The sequence below is a fragment of the Podarcis filfolensis genome, assembly GCF_964270895.1.
Source record: "Podarcis filfolensis genome assembly, chromosome: 4".
Lineage (NCBI taxonomy): Eukaryota > Metazoa > Chordata > Lepidosauria > Squamata > Lacertidae > Podarcis > Podarcis filfolensis.
Genome location: NC_139607.1, coordinates 98034409 through 98052692, shown reverse-complemented (window position 1 = coordinate 98052692; position 18284 = coordinate 98034409). Strand labels below are relative to the sequence as shown.

Below are 18284 nucleotides of genomic sequence, written 5' to 3'. Positions count from 1 at the left end.
TCTGGTTTCCGTCATGGTCAGTGGCGTAGCGTGGGGGGTGCAGGGGGGCCGGCCGCACCGGGCGCAACATCTGGGGGTTAGGGCAAATCCACGGGTTAGGGGGCGCAAATTACTTGCCTTGCCCCGGGTGCTGACAACCCCCGCTACGCCACTGGTCATGGTGTCCAGTTGTGCCAGAAGCAGTTTAGTCCTGCTGGCCACATGACCTGGAAAGCTGTCTGTGGACAAAGGCCAGCTCCCTCGGCCTGAAAGCGAGGTAAGCGCCGCAACCCCAGGGTCATCTGCGACTGGACTTAACCATTGTTATGTACTGAGTTGAATAGGATCCAAAATGCAGCAGTCTGATTGGTCCTAGAACAGTGCAGCAGTCTGATTGGTCCGCAGGAGCCACCCAATCCAGCTCCAGGTGGAAGTGAATCCGCAACCTGATTGGCCTACAGGAGAATCCCGGAATTAGCCAATCACGTGCAGCCCATTGTGTAAATAATGTATATAAAGCAGATATTTTGGGAAAACTTTCATTCCTCACTACTATGAGCTGAATAAAGAGCATGAAATCCACACTCGACTCCGAGTATATTTCAACCATCCAGGGATCCTTCACTGTTTTTTTTACCTTTTGTTCTCAGCACTGAAGAATGGCTACCATCGGTTGGAGGAGGAGCTGCCCATCTTTGAGGACCTAGAAGGAGCTGCCCGGGGGGTGATGCGCCTGCAAGATGTCTACTCCCTGAGCGTGAAGGGCTTGGCCAAAGGGAAATTCCAGAGGGTTAGCAATGCTCCGCTTCCGGACGTCTACAACCCCAGCCAGGATTTCTCCCTGTCCGCCGACGACTGTTTCCATATTGGCAAGGTAAGGGGGGCAGGTCAGTGGTTTCCAAAGGGGGCAGTAACAGACCCCCTGGAGGTCAGTGGGATTACCTGGCAGGCAGGCTAAGAGGCAAATGCTTGGCAGAGTTGTGCTGTGCAAGCTATATTAATTGCAGTTTAACCCTCCAGGCACCAAGTGTGTAGGTTAAAAACCCCATCCTTGCCAACAAATTAAAAGCATAGGAATTAGGCTGCAAAATTACGAATTAGCTACAAAGTTGGTGCTGTGGGTTAAACCACAGAGCCTAGGACTTAACAATCAGAAGGTCGGTGGTTTGAATCTCCGCAACGGGGTGAGCTCCCGTTGCTCAGTCCCTGCTCCTGCCAACCTAGCAGTTCGAAAGCACGTCAAAGTGCAAGTAGATAAATAGGTACCGCTCCGGCGGGAAGGTAAACGGTGTTTCCGTGCGCTGCTCTGGTTCGCCAGAAGTGGCTTAGTCCTGCTGGCCACATGACCCGGAAACTGTACGCCGGCTCCCTCGGCCAGTAAAGCGAGATGAGCGCCGCAACCCCAGAGTCGGCCACGACTGGACCGAATGGTCAGGGTTCCCTTTACCCCTTTACTTTTACTCAACTGGTTCTCCCTTTTTCGCCCTGCTTAACAAAGAATCAGGCAGCAACTTCCCCCCCCCAAAATTTTTTTATTCATTTTATAACACAAATAAACAATACAAACAGAAACACAAACAATATAAACAAATTCTTGTCTTATCCTTTTTTTTCCTAAACATTGTTAGGTGAGTTTCCCCAGCTCCCCCCTATCCGATTTTCATTTTACCTCATCTTTAGCAGTTTCATATATCATAATTTTTAACCATTTTTTTATCACATTTACTTTTACCATAAAAATCTTCGCATTTTATCACTTACGAATAATACTGTTTTAAAATACGCTATCTTCTACTTCTAACCCTACAACCTATATCTACTTCCAAAGCTATTCTAAAATTTAAATATTAACATGTTTTTTCAGATATTCTTTAAACAAGAATCAGGCAGCAACTTGGGGGTTAAGTTTAAAAATATATTTTACAGTGGTACCTTGGTTCTCAAATGCTGAAAACCCGGAAGTACCGTATTTTTCGCCCCATAGGACGCACCGGCCCATAGGATGCACCAAGTTTTTTTGGGGGGAAATAAAGGGAAAAAAATTATTTCCCCCCCCCCCAGGCACTTGTGGGGCCGGCAGTGGGGAGACGCACTGTGCCTCCCAGCTGTCCCCGGAGCTTGCGGGGCAGGCAGCGGGGAGAAGCGCTCTTCTCCCCACCGCCCGCCTGCAGACCAGGTCCGGGGACAGAGGGAAGACGCGCTGCGCCTCCCAGCTGTCCCCGGAGCTTGCGGGGCAGGCAGTGGGGAGAAGCGCTCTTCTCCCCACCGCCCGCCTGCAGAACAGGTCCGGGGACAGCGGGAAGACACGCTGCGCCTCCCCACTGTCCCCGGAGCTTGCGGGGCTGGCGGCGGGGAGAAGCACGCGTCTCCCCGCCGTCAGCCTCCAAACCACATCGGGAGACAGCGGGATGGCGGCGTTCCGCCTCCCCGCTGTCCCCCGACCTTGTGGGGCTGGCGCTGCGGCTCTCCTGAAGCCTGGAGAGCGAGAGGGGTTGGTGCACACCAACCCCTCTCGCTCTCCAGGCTTCAGCGAAAGCCTGCATTCACCCCATAGGACGCACACACATTTCCCCTTCATTTTTGGAGGGGAAAAAGTGCGTCCTATAGGGCGAAAAATACGGTAAGTGTTCCGGTTTTCGAATGTTTTTTGGAAGCTGAACATCCATTGTGGCTGTCGGCTATTGTTCCAGGGCATCTGCACCAATCAGAAGCTGCGCCTTGGTTTTTGAACATTTTGGAAGTCAAACGGATCTCCGGAATGGATTAAGTTTGGTGCTTTTGTTTTTGCTATTTATTTTGTGTTTTTGTTTTGGAGGCTTTTTTGGTTAATTTGTTTTTGTGACTGTGTGGAACCCAGTTCAGCTACCGATTGATTGATTGATTGATTGTGTGCCTGCGGAAATGGATAAAAGCCCCCCATCCAAACAATGACTATCATCAGTGCAGGTAAGAAAACAAAATATCATCTTCAATACTGTCTTATTTATTTCATAGTACAGCACATTGATTATTGCTTTCATTTTATGGATCAGTGGTCTCATTAGATAGTAAAATTCATGTTAAATTGCTGTTTTAGGGGTTGTTTTTAAATGTCTGGAACGGATTAATCCCTTTTGCATTACTTTCTATGGGGAAGTGCGCCTTCGTTTTGGAACGCTTTGGTTTCGGAATAGACTTCCAGAACGGTTTAAGTTTGAGAATCAAGGTACCACTGTACTTACTTAAAATATTGCATTGGTTCACGGCAACGGCAGCAGTAGAAATTATGCAGGCAAAACTCCTCATCTAGCCAGTGATTTTGCAGGTTAAAGTGGTCCCAAGTTCCTAAGGGCTTTCTCTTACCATTCCTGGTTTCTTCCAGGTTGCCTACGACATGGAAGATTATTACCACTCCATTCTGTGGTTGGAGGAGGCCGTGAGCCTCTTCCGTGTTTCCTATGGGAGCTGGAACACGGAGGACGAGGGGAGCCTTGAAGATGCCCTGGACCACCTGGCTTTTTCTTATTTCAAGGTAAGACGGGATGCTGCAAGAGGACACAGGGAGCTGCTGCCTTTACCGAGTCGGACTCTCTGTCCATCTAATTCAGTACTGTCTGCACGGACAGGCAGCAGCTCTCCAGGCAGGGGGGATGCCACACTGGAGATTGAATTTGGAGCCTGCCTCATGAACGCAGATGCGCTGACACTGAGCTACCGTCCTCCTGCACAACTCCCGCTCGTCCCGCACAACTTCCACGCTTATTCTGTGTGGGAATGTTCAGGGAGGCAGGAGAGGATATATTGTTTATTAATGTCCTTCCTAACTTGCGTTGCAATGACAAACCTAGACAGCATCTTAAAAAGCAGAGACATCACCTTGCCAACAAAGGTCCGTATAGTTAAAGCTATGGTTTTCCTAGTAGTGATGTATGGAAGTGAGAGCTGGACCATAAAGAAGGCTGATCTCCGAAGAATGGATGCTTTTGAATTCTGGTGCTGGAGGAGACTCTTGAGAGTCCCATGGACTGCAAGAAGATCAAGCTGATCCATCCCTAAGGAAATCAGCCCTGAGTGCTCACTGGAAGGACAGATCCTGAAGCTGAGGCTCCAATACTTTGGCCACCTCATGAGAAGAGAAGACTCCCTGGAAAAGACCCTGATGCTGGGAAAGATGGAGGGCACAAGGAGAAGGGGACGACAGAGGACGAGATGCTTGGACAGTGTTCTCGAAGCTACCAGCATGAGTTTGACCAAACTGCGGGAGGCAGTGGAAGACAGAAGTGCCTGGCGTGCTCTGGTCCAGGGGGTCACGAAGAGTCGGACACGACTAAACAACAACAACAACTTGCGTTAGTGAGTCCCTTTACTTAGCAGAGTTTACATTCCCTGAAGGAATGATCGCCGGGTGTGGAGCACACTTCCACCCGCAGACAAGCCACAGCTGTCTGAACATCATGCCCTCTACCTAACCTTTGGCTTTCTCAGTGGTCTGCAGTGCCCCGTCTGTGACCTTGGTCTCCTTCGTCATGCATTGTTCAGGGGGAAAGTGACGCGGTGGAAACAGGTGCCAAAATAACTTTGTACCACCCCACGATCTCGTGATTGGAAGATGTAAAGGGCACAGTCCAAAATACATCTGACTGGTTTTGCATATTGTGCTAATAAAAAGAGCCTCAACAAACAATACAAGCAACGCGAAGACCAGTATACTAGATAGCACTGCAATTCTTATTGCATAATATACATGATTTAGTACAACAAAAACAAAATGTGTACACTTGTAAATTCTCTAATATGTTTGAAATCAAATGAACACACGTCTGTCAATCTTTGAAAGTCCGTAGAAGTATAATAAGTCTTTGGTTGAAACAAAGTAGTAGATGCTATCCTGTAGGCTAAGCGGTAAAACTTTTTTAAGGCGTTCATGGTGCCAAAGTAGTAAGTGAATAACAACGATCCCGGATAATCTGACTGTTTCGCTGGAATCTTCTTCAGCACAACCCATAGATTAGAAAAATGCACAAGGAGCAGTGGTCATGAGAATATGTATAGTCCAGTGAAACAGTCAGATTATCCGGGATCACCGTCCTACGTTGTTATTCACTTACTACTTCGGCAACACAGGGGTTTGTTGTTCAATAAAAAGAGCCTCAGCAGAGCTAGCTGGCAGCTTGCTTATGCGCAGCTCACCTGCATTACCAACTCCTGCCTCATGCCCTTCACTTCAATTCCCCTTTTAACGCCCAGTGGGTAGCTGGTTGCAGGCTTGTGTATGTTCCTTGTATGTTCCTGGTAAGTTCCCTTATTGTCCCTCTTAAAAAGAATAAACACACGGCAATCTTATTTAAAGTATATAAAAGATATTTACTCACATCATCAGTTCACAGATGGATCCCTGAAGGCAGACTTAGTTACAAAGTATATACATGTGGAACTGTTGGAGATAGTCTCTTTGTCCTCTGTTGGGTTTCAGCCAACAGAGCATCTCTAGATAAAAGGCTGCTGCTTCTACGAAGCTGCTTCTAATGAAGTCAATGAGAAGAGGTGTGCTGCGTGACTTGTCCTTTTCTTACCTGCGCAGGTAAGGTCACACCCACCTCTAGTCACATGCAAAGGAAGTATACCCCAGCCAGGAGGAAACAGGAAGTTTTCGACTGGCTGGACCAAACATCCCCTTGCATGTCCACTCTAGGAAAACAAGGAATGTTGCACTTGACTGCTACTTAAGTATCACATCCCACATTCTGCACAAGATGATTCACTCAATGAGGGGAGGAGGGTGGGATAATAATAATTTATTATTTATACCCCGCCCATTCCACAGGGCGGGTGCCACTACCGAGAAGGCCCTCTGCCTGGTTCCCTGTAACTTGGCTTCTCTCAGTGAGGGAACCACCAGAAGGCCCTCGGAGCTGGACTTCAGTGTCCGGGTAGAATGGTGGGGGTAGATGCTCCTTCAGATATACTGGGCCTTTGAGGCCGTTTAGGACTTTCAAGGTCAGCACCAACACTTTGAATTGTGCTCGGAAACATACTAGGAGCCAATGTAGGTCTTTCAAGACTGGTGTTATGTGGTCTCGGCAGCCGCTCCCAGTCACCAGTCTAGCTGCCGCATTCTGGATTAGTTCTAGTTTCCGGGTCACCTTCAAAGGTACCCCTACGTAGAGCGCATTGCAGTAGTCCAAGCGGGAGATAACCAGAGCATGCACCACTCTGGCGAGACAGTCTGCGGGCAGGTAGGGTCTCATCCTGCGTACCAGATGGATATGGTAAACAGCTGCCCTGGACACAGAATTGACCTGTGCCTCCATGGACAGCTGTGAGTCCAAAATGACTCCCAGGCTGCGCACCTGGTCCTTCAGGGGCACAGTTACCCCATTCAGGACCAGGGAGTCCTCCACACCCACCCGCCCCCTGTCCCTCAAAAACAGTACTTCTGTCTTGTCAGGATTCAACCTCAATCTGTTAGCAGCCATCCATCCTCCAACCGCCTCCAGACACTCACACAGGACCTGAGAGAGAGCATTTTCTGCTGCTCCCCTCTGCTGTCACACTGGTGGAACTCCCTGCAGGGAATATTCAGCTTGCCTGGCAATGGAAGACTGAATTGTTCACTTGGGACCCTGGGTGACACTTGACAGCATGCCCTGACTCCCTATGAACCATCTTTCATCTTTCTTTCAAGTCTAAATCAGGTGTTCCTCTGAGCATGTGTAGAGTGCAACCCTCCCCATTTGCTGAGTAAGAATAGCCTCCACACACACAGACACACACACACTTTGCTTTCATGTCAGCTTGAGTGTCTATTCCCCCCCCAGAAATCTAACTTTTTGCTCTCTCCCCTCTTCATTTTTTAAAGGCAGGAAACATCTCTCATGCCTTAAGCCTTTCCCAAGAATTTCTTCACTACGGTATGTGCTTCTCGTCCAGATCCTGTCAGACTGAAGAATGTTACTTAATCACTCCAAACATCAAGCTTTAAAGGATTAGATGCTCTCCTCATAAATTGCACAATCATCAGTGGGCCTTCATAACTAGGGGGAAAACAGTTTCTGTTCAAACCAGCCAGGGCATTTTTCTCCCAGGGAGTAAGGGATTCTGGGTTGAACATGGGGAAGTAAATATCAGAGGGACATTAAAACGAGGTGGGCATGTAAACAAAAAAAACTGCACCTTTCATAGCTGTGAAAATGGACTTTCAGCAGATATGACTTGTTTCCTACTGAAATTCCCTACATAACTAAGAACCCTCCATTTGAAAAAGGAGCAGCAATTCCACATTTATTCTGGGTTACCTAACTGGAAAGTAATGCTGTCTCCTGGTAATGATTTCACGTATCAGTAACGGACATTGAAATCATCTCTCTCTCTATTGCAGAGATTCTCAAATAACTTTGAGAATCAGAAGGTAAAAGGGAGCTGGCTACAGCCGGCCAAAGACCCACCTAATTCTACCCCCTAAGTTGATTTTTTATTTTATTTACAGATAGGTAGCCGTGTTGGTCTGCCATAGTCAAAACAAAAAAATTTTTTTTCTTTCTAGTAGCACCTTAAAGACCAACTAAGTTAGTTCTTGGTATGAGCTTTCGTGTGTATGCACACTTCTTCAGATACACTGAAACAGAAGTTGCCAGATCCTTCTATACCATGGAGAGACCTGGTCTGAACAAAGACATTGGATTCTTATCTCATTATACATGACAAAGCCATTTTTCACCTTCTCACCCCTTGCTTTTTCCTGTAAGACCTATTGCAGTCGTTAAGAGTCGTCAACAGGCTCATCACAGCTATCTGCCAATCACCCATTCCCACCACCCTTCTGAGTAATACCCCTCCCCACCTTCTCACTATATAGAAGGATCTGGCAACTTCTGTTTCAGTGTATCTGAAGAAGTGTGCATGCACACGAAAGCTCATACCAAGAACTAACTTAGTTGGTCTTTAAGGTGCTACTGGAAAGAAAAAAAATTTTTTTTGTTTTATTTTATTGTTATTCACGTTTTATACTGTATTTTATGCTGTTTTTTGTAGCATCAATTAAGTGTTTTAAATTTGTTGTTAGCTGCCCTGAGCCCGGTTTTCTGAACTGGGAAGGGCGGGGTATAAATAATTTTTTTAAAATTATTATTATTATTATTATATTACCTGCACATAAACCCCCAGAGCTGCTAGCTTTCGAACCATAGCCTCTAACTAACAGCCATTCAGTTAGCAGGCAATTGTGTTCAGTTTCTTGCCACGAAGCTTTTCAGCTGAATTCAGCTGCTATTAAAAGTACAAGAGCATGACGGACTCACTCACAAATTTATTGACAGCTGCACACATTATCATAGCTAGGAAGCAGAAGGGGAAAGCAGAATATAAAATGGAAGAATGGTATAAAGAGGTGTGGGATATAGCTATTCATGATAAATTAACACGTGCCATTAAGGTAAGACGGGGAATATGCAGGAGAAATGATTTTGAGAAGATATGGAGTGTGTTTGTAGAATTTTGTACTGTCAAAATGGAAAGGGGTCAAACCATGGCTAGAGGTGTTGAAATTTTGGGAGGTTGGATAGTTGCAATGGAATGGTCTCAGTGGTGGGGTGCACATTTTTATTTTATTTATTTATGATTATTACTTTGTCAAAATAAAATAAAATAATGGGGGTGGGAAGTACAAGAGCAGGCCAGTACATTTTTTTACAGTCAGTTGGCAACCCACCCTTTGGTTTACAAAAAGTGATCAAAAGACAACAACCCAAAAAACAAAACAAAGCAAAACCTTTGTTTCAATGTCCTTCTCATTACTTGCCATGCTTCAGTACTGCTCTGCATAAGTGCCAACTCCCTGGGGCTCTGTGTGCCCAAGCACCCACAAAATTCCCCATGAAGGGACCAGGCACCCACAAATTTCTATGCCAGGTATATTCATGCTACATGCCCCCCCACGGCCCCCACGACTGCAGGGCCAAGTTGGCACGGTCATGGGGCCAAGTTGAAAAGCTACAAATAATTAAAACTGGGTTGCCAACTTTTTCTTACTGGCTCTGCGCCTTTGCCTTCAGTGGCAACCTGGCACACGGGGAGAACTTTCCTGGACATGGGCGACCGCTTCGTTTCTGCATGCTAGATGGCTACTAAAGGGGCAGGGGGGGCTTTTAAAAATGTATATCCACTTTTGAATTCAGACCACCTGTTATCTTGACCAGATCCAAGCAACAAGAGGATGGCGAGGAACATCCTCAAATACGAGAAGCTGCTGCTGGTGAACCCCGAGAGTGGCGAAGAAGTGGGGTCCCTGCAGAGGCCGAACGTGACCCAGCTGGAGACCAGAGATATTTACGAGAAGCTGTGTCAGACTCTGGGGTCTCAGGTGGGGCCGCAGAAAAGGCACAGAATCCAACCTTGGTGTTTCGTTTTTACGAAATAGTGACAAACCCCAGCAGTGTTAGGATGATGTTATCAGACGGGTGTTCATTGTTGGAATGAGCATCCATGCGCCTTCGGTGTCCTTGGGATAGAAATGCCAAATTTCCATGGGGAATCTGATGAGCTTTTAAATATATAGATACAGTGGATGCTCGTGATCCGTGTGGGATGCACGTTCGCAACCTGCAGCGTCCGCAACCCGCAGCGGCGCGTCTGCACACACACGGGTTGCGATTCGGCGCTTCTGCACATGCACAGAGTGTGATTTAGCGCTTCTGCACATGTGTGATCGCCAAAACCAGAAGTAACCCGTTCTAGTACTTCCGGGTTTTGGAGGTCCGTAACCTGAAAAAATGCAACCTGAAGCGTCAGTAACCCGAGGTATGACTGTAACACCAATGATCTGCTTGTGATATCTGAGAGACAAATTTGCAATATTAGCCCCCCTTAGAGGAAAAAAAAAACCAACCATCACCAACCCTCCTCGTTTTTCCTTTTGCTGGTTCATCATCCTGTATGATATTTTGGTGGGTGTATGAAATATACTCAGAGTCGCAAAGTGATTTCATGCTCTTTATTCAGCTCATAGTGGTGAGGAGGAATGAATGAATGAATGTCCCCTCAAAGTATCTGCTTTATATACATTATTTACACAATGGGCTGCACATGATTGGCTAATTCCGGAATTCTACTGTAAGCCAATCAAGTTGTGGATTCACTTCTATCTGGAGCATGATTGGGTGGTTCCTGCCAACCAATCATACTGCTGCATTTTGGATCCTATTGTTCTAGGACCAATCAGACTGCTGCAGTTTGGATCCTATTCAACTCAGTACATAACAGTGTAAAATACAATTTTTGTTTCTTTGAAAAATAGAATAAAACTGATCTTTTTAAAGGAACTACCACTGAGCCTCTAGAGCTTGCCGATCAGAAGGTTGGTGGTTTGAATCCGCTCGATGGGGTGAGTTTCTGGGTCACCTTCAAAGGTAGCCCCATGTAGAGCGCATTGCAGTAGTCCAAGCGAGAGATAACCAGAGCATGCACCACTCTGGCGAGACAGTCTGCGGGCAGGTAGGGTCTCATCCTGAGTACCAGATGGAGCTGGTAGACAGCTGCCCTGGACACAGAATTGACCTGCGCCTCCATGGACCAAAGTCCAAAATGACTCCCAGGCTGCGCACCTGGTCCTTCAGGGGCACAGTTACCTCATTCAGAACCACAGAGTCCTCCACGCCTGCCCGCCCCGTCCCCCAAAAATAGTACTTCTGTCTTGTCAGGATTCAACCTCAATCTGTTGGCCACCATCCATCTTCCAACTGCCGCCAGACACTCACACAGGACATTCACTGCCCTCACTCGTTCCAACTACTGGGCTAGGGCCTTTTGCCTATAACTTGCTGCAACTGACATTGGCCTATTGATGGTTGGTTTGCAGGTAGGTTCCCTTGCATCACCCTCTCTCTCTGAGGGATTGCTCAGTTGGTAGAGTGTGAGACTCTTAATCTTAGGGTTGTGGGTTCAAAGCCCATGTTGGGCAAAAGATTCCTGCATTGCAGGGGGTTGAGCTAAATGACCCTTGTGGTCTGTTATGTACTGAGTTGAATAGGATCCAAACTGCAGCAGTCTGATTGGTCCTAGAACAATAGGATCCAAAAGGCAGCAGTCTGATTGGTCCTAGAACAATAGGATTCAGAATGCAGCAGTCTGATTGGTCCTAGAACAATGCAGCAGTATGATTGGTTGGCAGGAACCACCCAATCATGCTCCAGATAGAAGTGAATCCACAACCTGATTGGCTTACAGTAGAATTCCGGAATTAGCCAATCATGTGCAGCCCATTGTGTAAATAATGTATATAAAGCAGATACCTTGAGGGGACTTTCATTCATTCCTCCTCACCACTATGAGCTGAGTAAAGAGCATGAAATCACTTTGCGACTCTGAGTATATTTCACTGGCGACGAGGATGGGATCCTGCTGAGCTGACTGCCACACACAGCACCGCCACCTGCCGCACCGCTGCCTCGCACCGTGTATCCAGGCTTCAGCTCCAGGACACAAGGAACTCAGAATGGCAACCGACAGCAGCTTCTCACCGTTCAACCCAGCATCTGGAGACTACAATTCTATGATTCTATGATGTATTTCCTGGCTTTTTGAGAGTCAGTGTGGTGTAGTGGTTAAGAGCAGTAGATCTGGCGAACCGGGTTCGCGTCTCCACTCCTCCACTTGCAGCTGCTGGGTGACCTTGGGCCAGTCACACTTCTCTGAAGTCTCTCGGCCCCACTCACCTCACAGAGTGTTTGTTGTGGGGGAGGAAGGGAAAGGAGATTGTTAGCTGCTTTGAGACTCCTTAACGGGAGTGATAAAGCAGGATATCAAATCTAAATTCTTCTCTTCTCTGGTCCTCCTCCAGCCATCCCAGTATCAGCAACAAGACCTCTACTGCTCCTACGAGACCAATGGGACCCCCTTCCTGATGCTCCAGCCTCTGAAGAGGGAGATTGTTCACCAGCAACCCCACATCGCCCTCTACCACGACTTCGTCAGCGATGCCGAAGCGGAGAAGATCAAGGAGCTTGCTGCTCCACGGGTAAGCAGCTCGGGGGCACTGGGGTGGCAGGAAATGGGGTCTTGTGGGGCCGGCCCATCCACAAGGCAGACTGAGGCAGCCGCTTCAGGCGACGGAACCGAACGGGCAGGCCTGCTGCGGAAGTGACTGCGGCAGCGGTTTCCAGGTTCTGGCGGGACCTCACAAAAGCCCTGCGAGATCTTGCAGGGCTCTAGCAATATCTTGCCAGAGCCTGGAAAGCGTGTTATGCGGCAAAACGGGATGGACTCCTGGGCTCTTGTGTCGTTTTTGTTCCCCCCCCCAATTTTTTAAATTAATTTTCCAAATTTATAACAAATACAACATAACACGATAAACGAAACATATAAGAAGAAAAACAAACATATAAAATTTCTTCCAATTAAAAATCCAAATTAATTTCCATTATTAAATGACTTCCTCGAATCCTTCCTAACGGATTTTCATTGAATCTCATTTTAGCAATTGTCCAATATTCACTTTCTAATAAAATTAACTAGCTCAAATTACTAACTTCCTTTCTTTTCATCATAATCTCTTGCCTCGTTGGCTTCAGGCTACAAGAAGGGAGATTCCAGCTAAACATCAGGAAGAACTTTCTGACAGGAAGAGCCGTTCAATGGTAGAACGGTCTCCTTCGGGAGAAGGTGGACTCTCCTTCCTTGGGGGGTTTTAAGCAGAGGTTAGATGGCCATCTCTCATGGATGCTTTAGCTGAGATTCCTGCATTGCAGGGGTTGGACTAGATGACCGCCAGGGTCCCTTCCAACTCTAAGATCCTACAATTCTGTGAATACCAACACTAATAATAATATTGATTGATTGAATTTATATACCGCCCTATACCCAGGGGTAATAGTGCCACTGTGTTCTGCTCTGGTCAGACCTCACCTGGAGTACTGTGTCCAGTTCTGGGCACCACAGTTCAAGAAGGACACTGACAAACTGGAACGTGTCCAGAGGAGGGCAACCAAAATGGTCAAAGGCCTGGAAACGATGCCTTATGAGGAACGGCTAAGGGAGCTGGGCATGTTTAGCCTGGAGAAGAGGAGGTTAAGGGGTGATATGATAGCCATGTTCAAATATATAAAAGGATGTCACATAGAGGAGGGAGAAAGGTTGTTTTCTGCTGCTCCAGAGAAGCGGACACGGAGCAATGGATCCAAACTACAAGAAAGAAGAACTTCCTGACAGTAAGAGGTGTTCGACAGTGGAATTTGCTGCCAAGGAGTGTGGTGGAGTCTCCTTCTTTGGAGGTCTTTAAGCAGAGGCTTGACAACCATATGTCAGGAGTGCTCTGATGGTGTTTCCTGCTTGGCAGGGGGTTGGACTCGATGGCCCTTGTGGTCTCTTCCAACTCTATGATTCTATGATTCTATGATTCTATGATTCTATGATTCTATGATTCTATGATTCTATGTCTCAGGGCGGTTCACAGAACATGATCAATATAAAAACCACAATATACAGTGAGGGGGGAAAGGTATTTGGTCCCCTGATAATTTGCCCGTTTGCCCCCTGACGAAGCCTTGGTCGTGGTGGCAGTTTTGGAATCTGCTAGTTTGATTGCTTCTGTTGACAGGTGTCTTTTGTACAGGTACTGTAACGAGCTGGGATTACAGGTAAGACCTCTCCCTTACAGCAGGTGCTTCTAATCTCAGCTCGTTACATACAGTGAAGATAGCAGGTAGCCTGACATCTGGCTGGTTGATAAGGGGATCAAATACTTATTTCACTCATTATAACGCACATCCATCTCTGACTTTTGTCTTCGGGGTTTCTGGGGGTTTTCCTGTTGTTATTCTGTCTCTCACAGCTACGATAAACTTCCCATTAAAATTATGGACTGGTCATTTCTTCGTCAGGGGGCAAACGGGCAAATTTAGCAGGGGATCAGATACTTTCCCCCCTCACTGTATTTAATCAAAATAAAAACAACAACCCAATAACACCCCCCCCAAAAAAAGAACTAGATTTTTAAAAGGCATAGGATGTCAATAAGATCAACCAAAGACCTGGTTGAAATGGAACGTTTTTGCCTGGCGCCTAAAGGTGTATAATGAAGGCGCCAGGCGAACTTCCCTGGGGAGAGCATTCCATAGACGGGGAGCCACTGCAGAGAAGGCCCCGTTCTCGTGTTGCCACCCTCCTGACCTCTCGAGGAGGAGGCACGCGAAGGAGGGCCTCAGAAGGTGATCTCAGGGTCTGGGTAGGTTCATCTGGAAAGAGGCAGTCCTTGAGGTCTTGCGGTCCTGAGCCGTTTAAGGCCTTATATGTCAAAACCAGCACTTTGAATTGGACCTGGAAACTAATTGTTTTTTTTTTATAAGATATTTATTAAGATTTTTTTTAAGTATTACAATAAAATGAAAAAAATAACAATAACAAAAATACAAAATAAAAATAATTAAAAACACACAAATTTTCCATTGCTTATTTTCCTTTAGCCTGTTTCCCAGACCTCCTCATACCTCCCTTTTTTGTATTCCACCTCAAATTGTTGGTTCAGCAAATCCTTACCATTATGTTTTTACCTATTTATAACCCTTTTTTCATATTCTCTTAAAGCATTACAGCTGGAAACCACTTAATTTCTATCCAACATCATTCTAACATTCATTAATTTTACAATATTTCTGTAGATAGTCTTTAAATTTCTTCCAATCTTCTTCCACCGACTCTTCTCCCTGGTCTCGGATTCTGCCAGTCATTTCTGCCAATCCCATATAGTCCATCACCTTCATCTGCCGGACCTGGAAACTAATTGTTAGCCAGTGCAGTCGGACCAGGATCACTGTAACATGCTCAAACCGTCTTGCTCCGGTGAGCAACCTGGCCGCTGAATTCTGCACCAACTGAAGTTTCCGAACCATCTTCAGAGGCAGCCCTACGTAGAACGCATTGCAGCAGGGGTCAGCAAACTTTTTCAGCAGGGGGCTGGTCCACCGTCCCTCAGACCTTGTGGGGGTCCAGACTATATTTTTTTTTGGGTGGGGGGGAATGAACAAATTCCTATGCCCCACAAATAACCCAGAGATGCATTTTAAATAAAAGCACACATTCTCAATCAAATCAATCAAATCCATTTATTGTGAGGACCATGCCTGTGCACAAACATCAACACTACAAAAGTTAAAAATATTAAAATTCATTACATACTATGCCAACAAAACCTTCTTCCCACAGAATAGAAAAGGAGGGAAAACGAGCAACGAGTTAAACAGACGATGAAGGGGTCTTTACATTGTCGTCCATAAATCTTTCCCTGGCTTTCATGGCCTTCGTCACAAAAACCGCTACCACATGGGTAATGCGTGGGTTTGCATCAACTAACAAAAATTTTACTCTATCTTCAGGACTGGTTATAGAATTGGGTATAATTTGCAGCAATGCGTCTCTAAAGCCCGAGTAAATGGGGCAATAGAGGAGGTAATGTGTGAGATCCTCTTTAATTTTCATAAGGCAAGGACATAAACGGTGTTCTACTGGGGTTTTTGTGTATCTACCGGTCAAATAAGCAGTTGGCAATGTTTGGACACACATTCTACTCATGTAAATAATAATAATAATTTTTATTTATACCCCACCCTCCCCAACCAAGACCGGGCTCAGGGCGGCTAACACCCGACATAAAAACAATTGATTGAAATACAACTTAAAAACAAGATTAAAATACAACATTAAAACATCAAAACATTAAAATACAGCCTCATTTCAGTGGGAACAACAGTGTAAAAACACCAGGCAGGCCCCACAAATAACCCAGAGGTGCATTTTAAATAAAAGCACACATTCTACTCATGTAAAAACACGCTGATTCCCGGACGTCCGCTGACCAGATTTAGAAGGCGATTGGGCCGGATCTGGCCCCCCGGTCTTAGGTTGCCTACTCATGCCTTGCGGTATCCAACCTTAAGGTTACCAGAGCACTTGATGGATCGTCATTTATTTTGTACCTTGGGTGTATTTCCTGCCCCTCTTCCTCCCAAAGGAGCCAAAGGACGGCTATCCTGGGCCACAAACTTGTTTTTTAACTGCTGCTGTGGTCGATGAGATTTTTGAGGCTTTCTCATGGGTTTGGAGTATTGATGACTGGTTAGTAAGTCCCCCAAGGACAACTAATAAATCATAGAATCATAGAATCGTAAAGTAGGAAGGGATCCCCAAAGGTCATCCAGACCAACCCCCTACAATGCAGGAATCGCAGCTAAATCGAAAGAATGCATTACCATTACGATTACAAATACCAGTCGCACGTTCTAACCATGTTAGTCTGCTGGAGAATTTTGTTCCCCCCAAATTTTGTTATACTAGCATACCCCCCTAAAAAGGGGGGAGACCACCCCAGTTTGCATCCCCAACCCTACTTTGTTTTTTTAAAAATAATCTTTATTAATTTAAATTACACACATATACAAAGAATATACAAAGAATTTACAATCTCACACTACAAAAAGAAAATTAAAGAAAAAACAATTAAGAAAAGCAGAAAACACAGAAAAAAGAAAGAAGAAAAAGCAGATTTACATGCATAAAAAAATCTTAAGCTTCCTAATTAATACTTAAATAAAGACTTAAATAAAAAAGACTTCTGACAAAACGAGTCTTCCAATCATTCTCATTGTACTGTTTATACTGTTGTCGTTTTTTCCGCACAGTTTTATATTCTTTAATATTGTTTTAGAAGACATCTGAAGGCAGCCCTGTTTAGGGAAGCTTTTAATGTTTGATGTATTACAGTATTTTAATATTTTTTTTGGAAGCCGCCCAGAGTGGGCGGGATATAAATAATAAATTATTATTATTATTATTATTATTATTGTTGTTGTTGTTGTTGTTGTTGTTGTTGTTGTTGTTGTTGTTATTATTATTATTATTATTATTGTTCCCGTCTACTCCACAAACGGTATTTGTTGTGTTTACAAGTATCACTCAAGTTCTGCTAATATGGTGTGCCCAACCCTACTTTGAACAAGAGGGCAGAAAACTTCCTTTTTGGTTATTCAGATTCCTTCAGCAGCCGAGAGAATTAAGCTTAGAAATTGCCACCTCGAGACAGGATCGAGGAGAAGGAGGAGGAGATCCTGCGGTCCAGCTCCTCCACACTTGGCCGAAGCAATTCCTTCTCCATCCAACATCCCGGCCGGTTGCCTCGGCAACCGCGCAAACAGGCCCACATGGAGATTATTAACCTAATCCACGGCGTAGATGGGACATCGGTTTTGCGGTTCTCCTCCTTCCCAAGGCCAGACGGCACTTGGCTCTGCCTGCCGATCCATCACAATTCCTCTGGGCAGCTTCCAGACATCCAGGCATCTCGGCCGAGTGTGTCATCGTGGCCGCAGTTCTCCGGGCTAGACGCCCTTCCGCCGGGTGCGTTGCTCCTAACAACTGCCTAGGGCTGTTTTCCTTAACTACAGTGGATGCTCGGGTTGCGAACGTGATCCGTGCGGGAAGCACGTTTGCAACCTGCAGCGTTGCATCTGCGCACGCGCGGGTTGCAATTCGGCGTTTCTGCGCATGCGCAAAGTGCGATTTAGCGCTTCTATGCATGCGCAAGTGCCAAAAACCAGAAGTAACCAATTCTGGTACTTCTGGGTTCAGCACAGTGCGCAACCCAAAATCCCGCTCCCTGAAGCATCTGTAACCCAAGGTATGACCAGAAATGCAAAAGATGAAGGCAGACAATAGCTTTGCAAGGCAGCTGGAAGTGTCTGGAGAGTGCTTCTGGTTGCCAGAGGGAACAGGTGACGCCTTCACCTTTAACAGGTGTGGGGCCTTGTGGGAGCGCAATTTCTGTTCTCATCCTGAAACAAAGTTCTTAACCTGAAGCACTATTTCTGGGTTAGTGGAGTCTGTAACCTGAAGTGTATGTAACCTGAGGTACCACTGTACTGATCATAGATTGGTAATTCTTTATTGCGGTTGGACTGTTTAATTATTATTTGCTGGTATTTAATTTTACTGTTTACTATTTGATTCTGATGGATTGTTGAATGTTGCTTTGTTTGATATCAGTTGTTTATTTTAAAGTTATTGTGACTTTTATATTGGATCAGATTGTTACTATCAATGTTTAGTGTTTTATTATGTTTTTATGTCTTGGAAGCTGCCCAGACTAGCTTGGGCAACCCACCCAGATGGGTGGGGTCTAAATGAAATATTATTTTTATATATTATTATAACTAATACTTGCCTGGTTATTTTATATATTTGGGGCACTCCCACCACATGTGGAGGTGCACCCTCTCCAGCATTTTGCTGAGGTTCCTGGGCTATTAGCACCAGATAGATAGATAGATAATTTATTACGGTCAGAG

General features: G+C 45.7%; 1 protein-coding gene across 1 annotated transcript in view; it reads left to right on the top strand.

Moving 5' to 3' along the window:
• P4HA3 (prolyl 4-hydroxylase subunit alpha 3) overlaps nucleotides 1–18284 on the top strand; it is a 41951-nt gene that overhangs the window by 8615 nt on the left and 15052 nt on the right. Inside the window, exons 3-7 of the mRNA XM_083609940.1 lie at nucleotides 630–853; nucleotides 3341–3490; nucleotides 6818–6869; nucleotides 9153–9316; nucleotides 11792–11968. Of these exons, the coding sequence (XP_083466066.1) occupies nucleotides 630–853; nucleotides 3341–3490; nucleotides 6818–6869; nucleotides 9153–9316; nucleotides 11792–11968 (767 nt within the window). The remainder of the gene's footprint in view (nucleotides 1–629; nucleotides 854–3340; nucleotides 3491–6817; nucleotides 6870–9152; nucleotides 9317–11791; nucleotides 11969–18284) is intronic.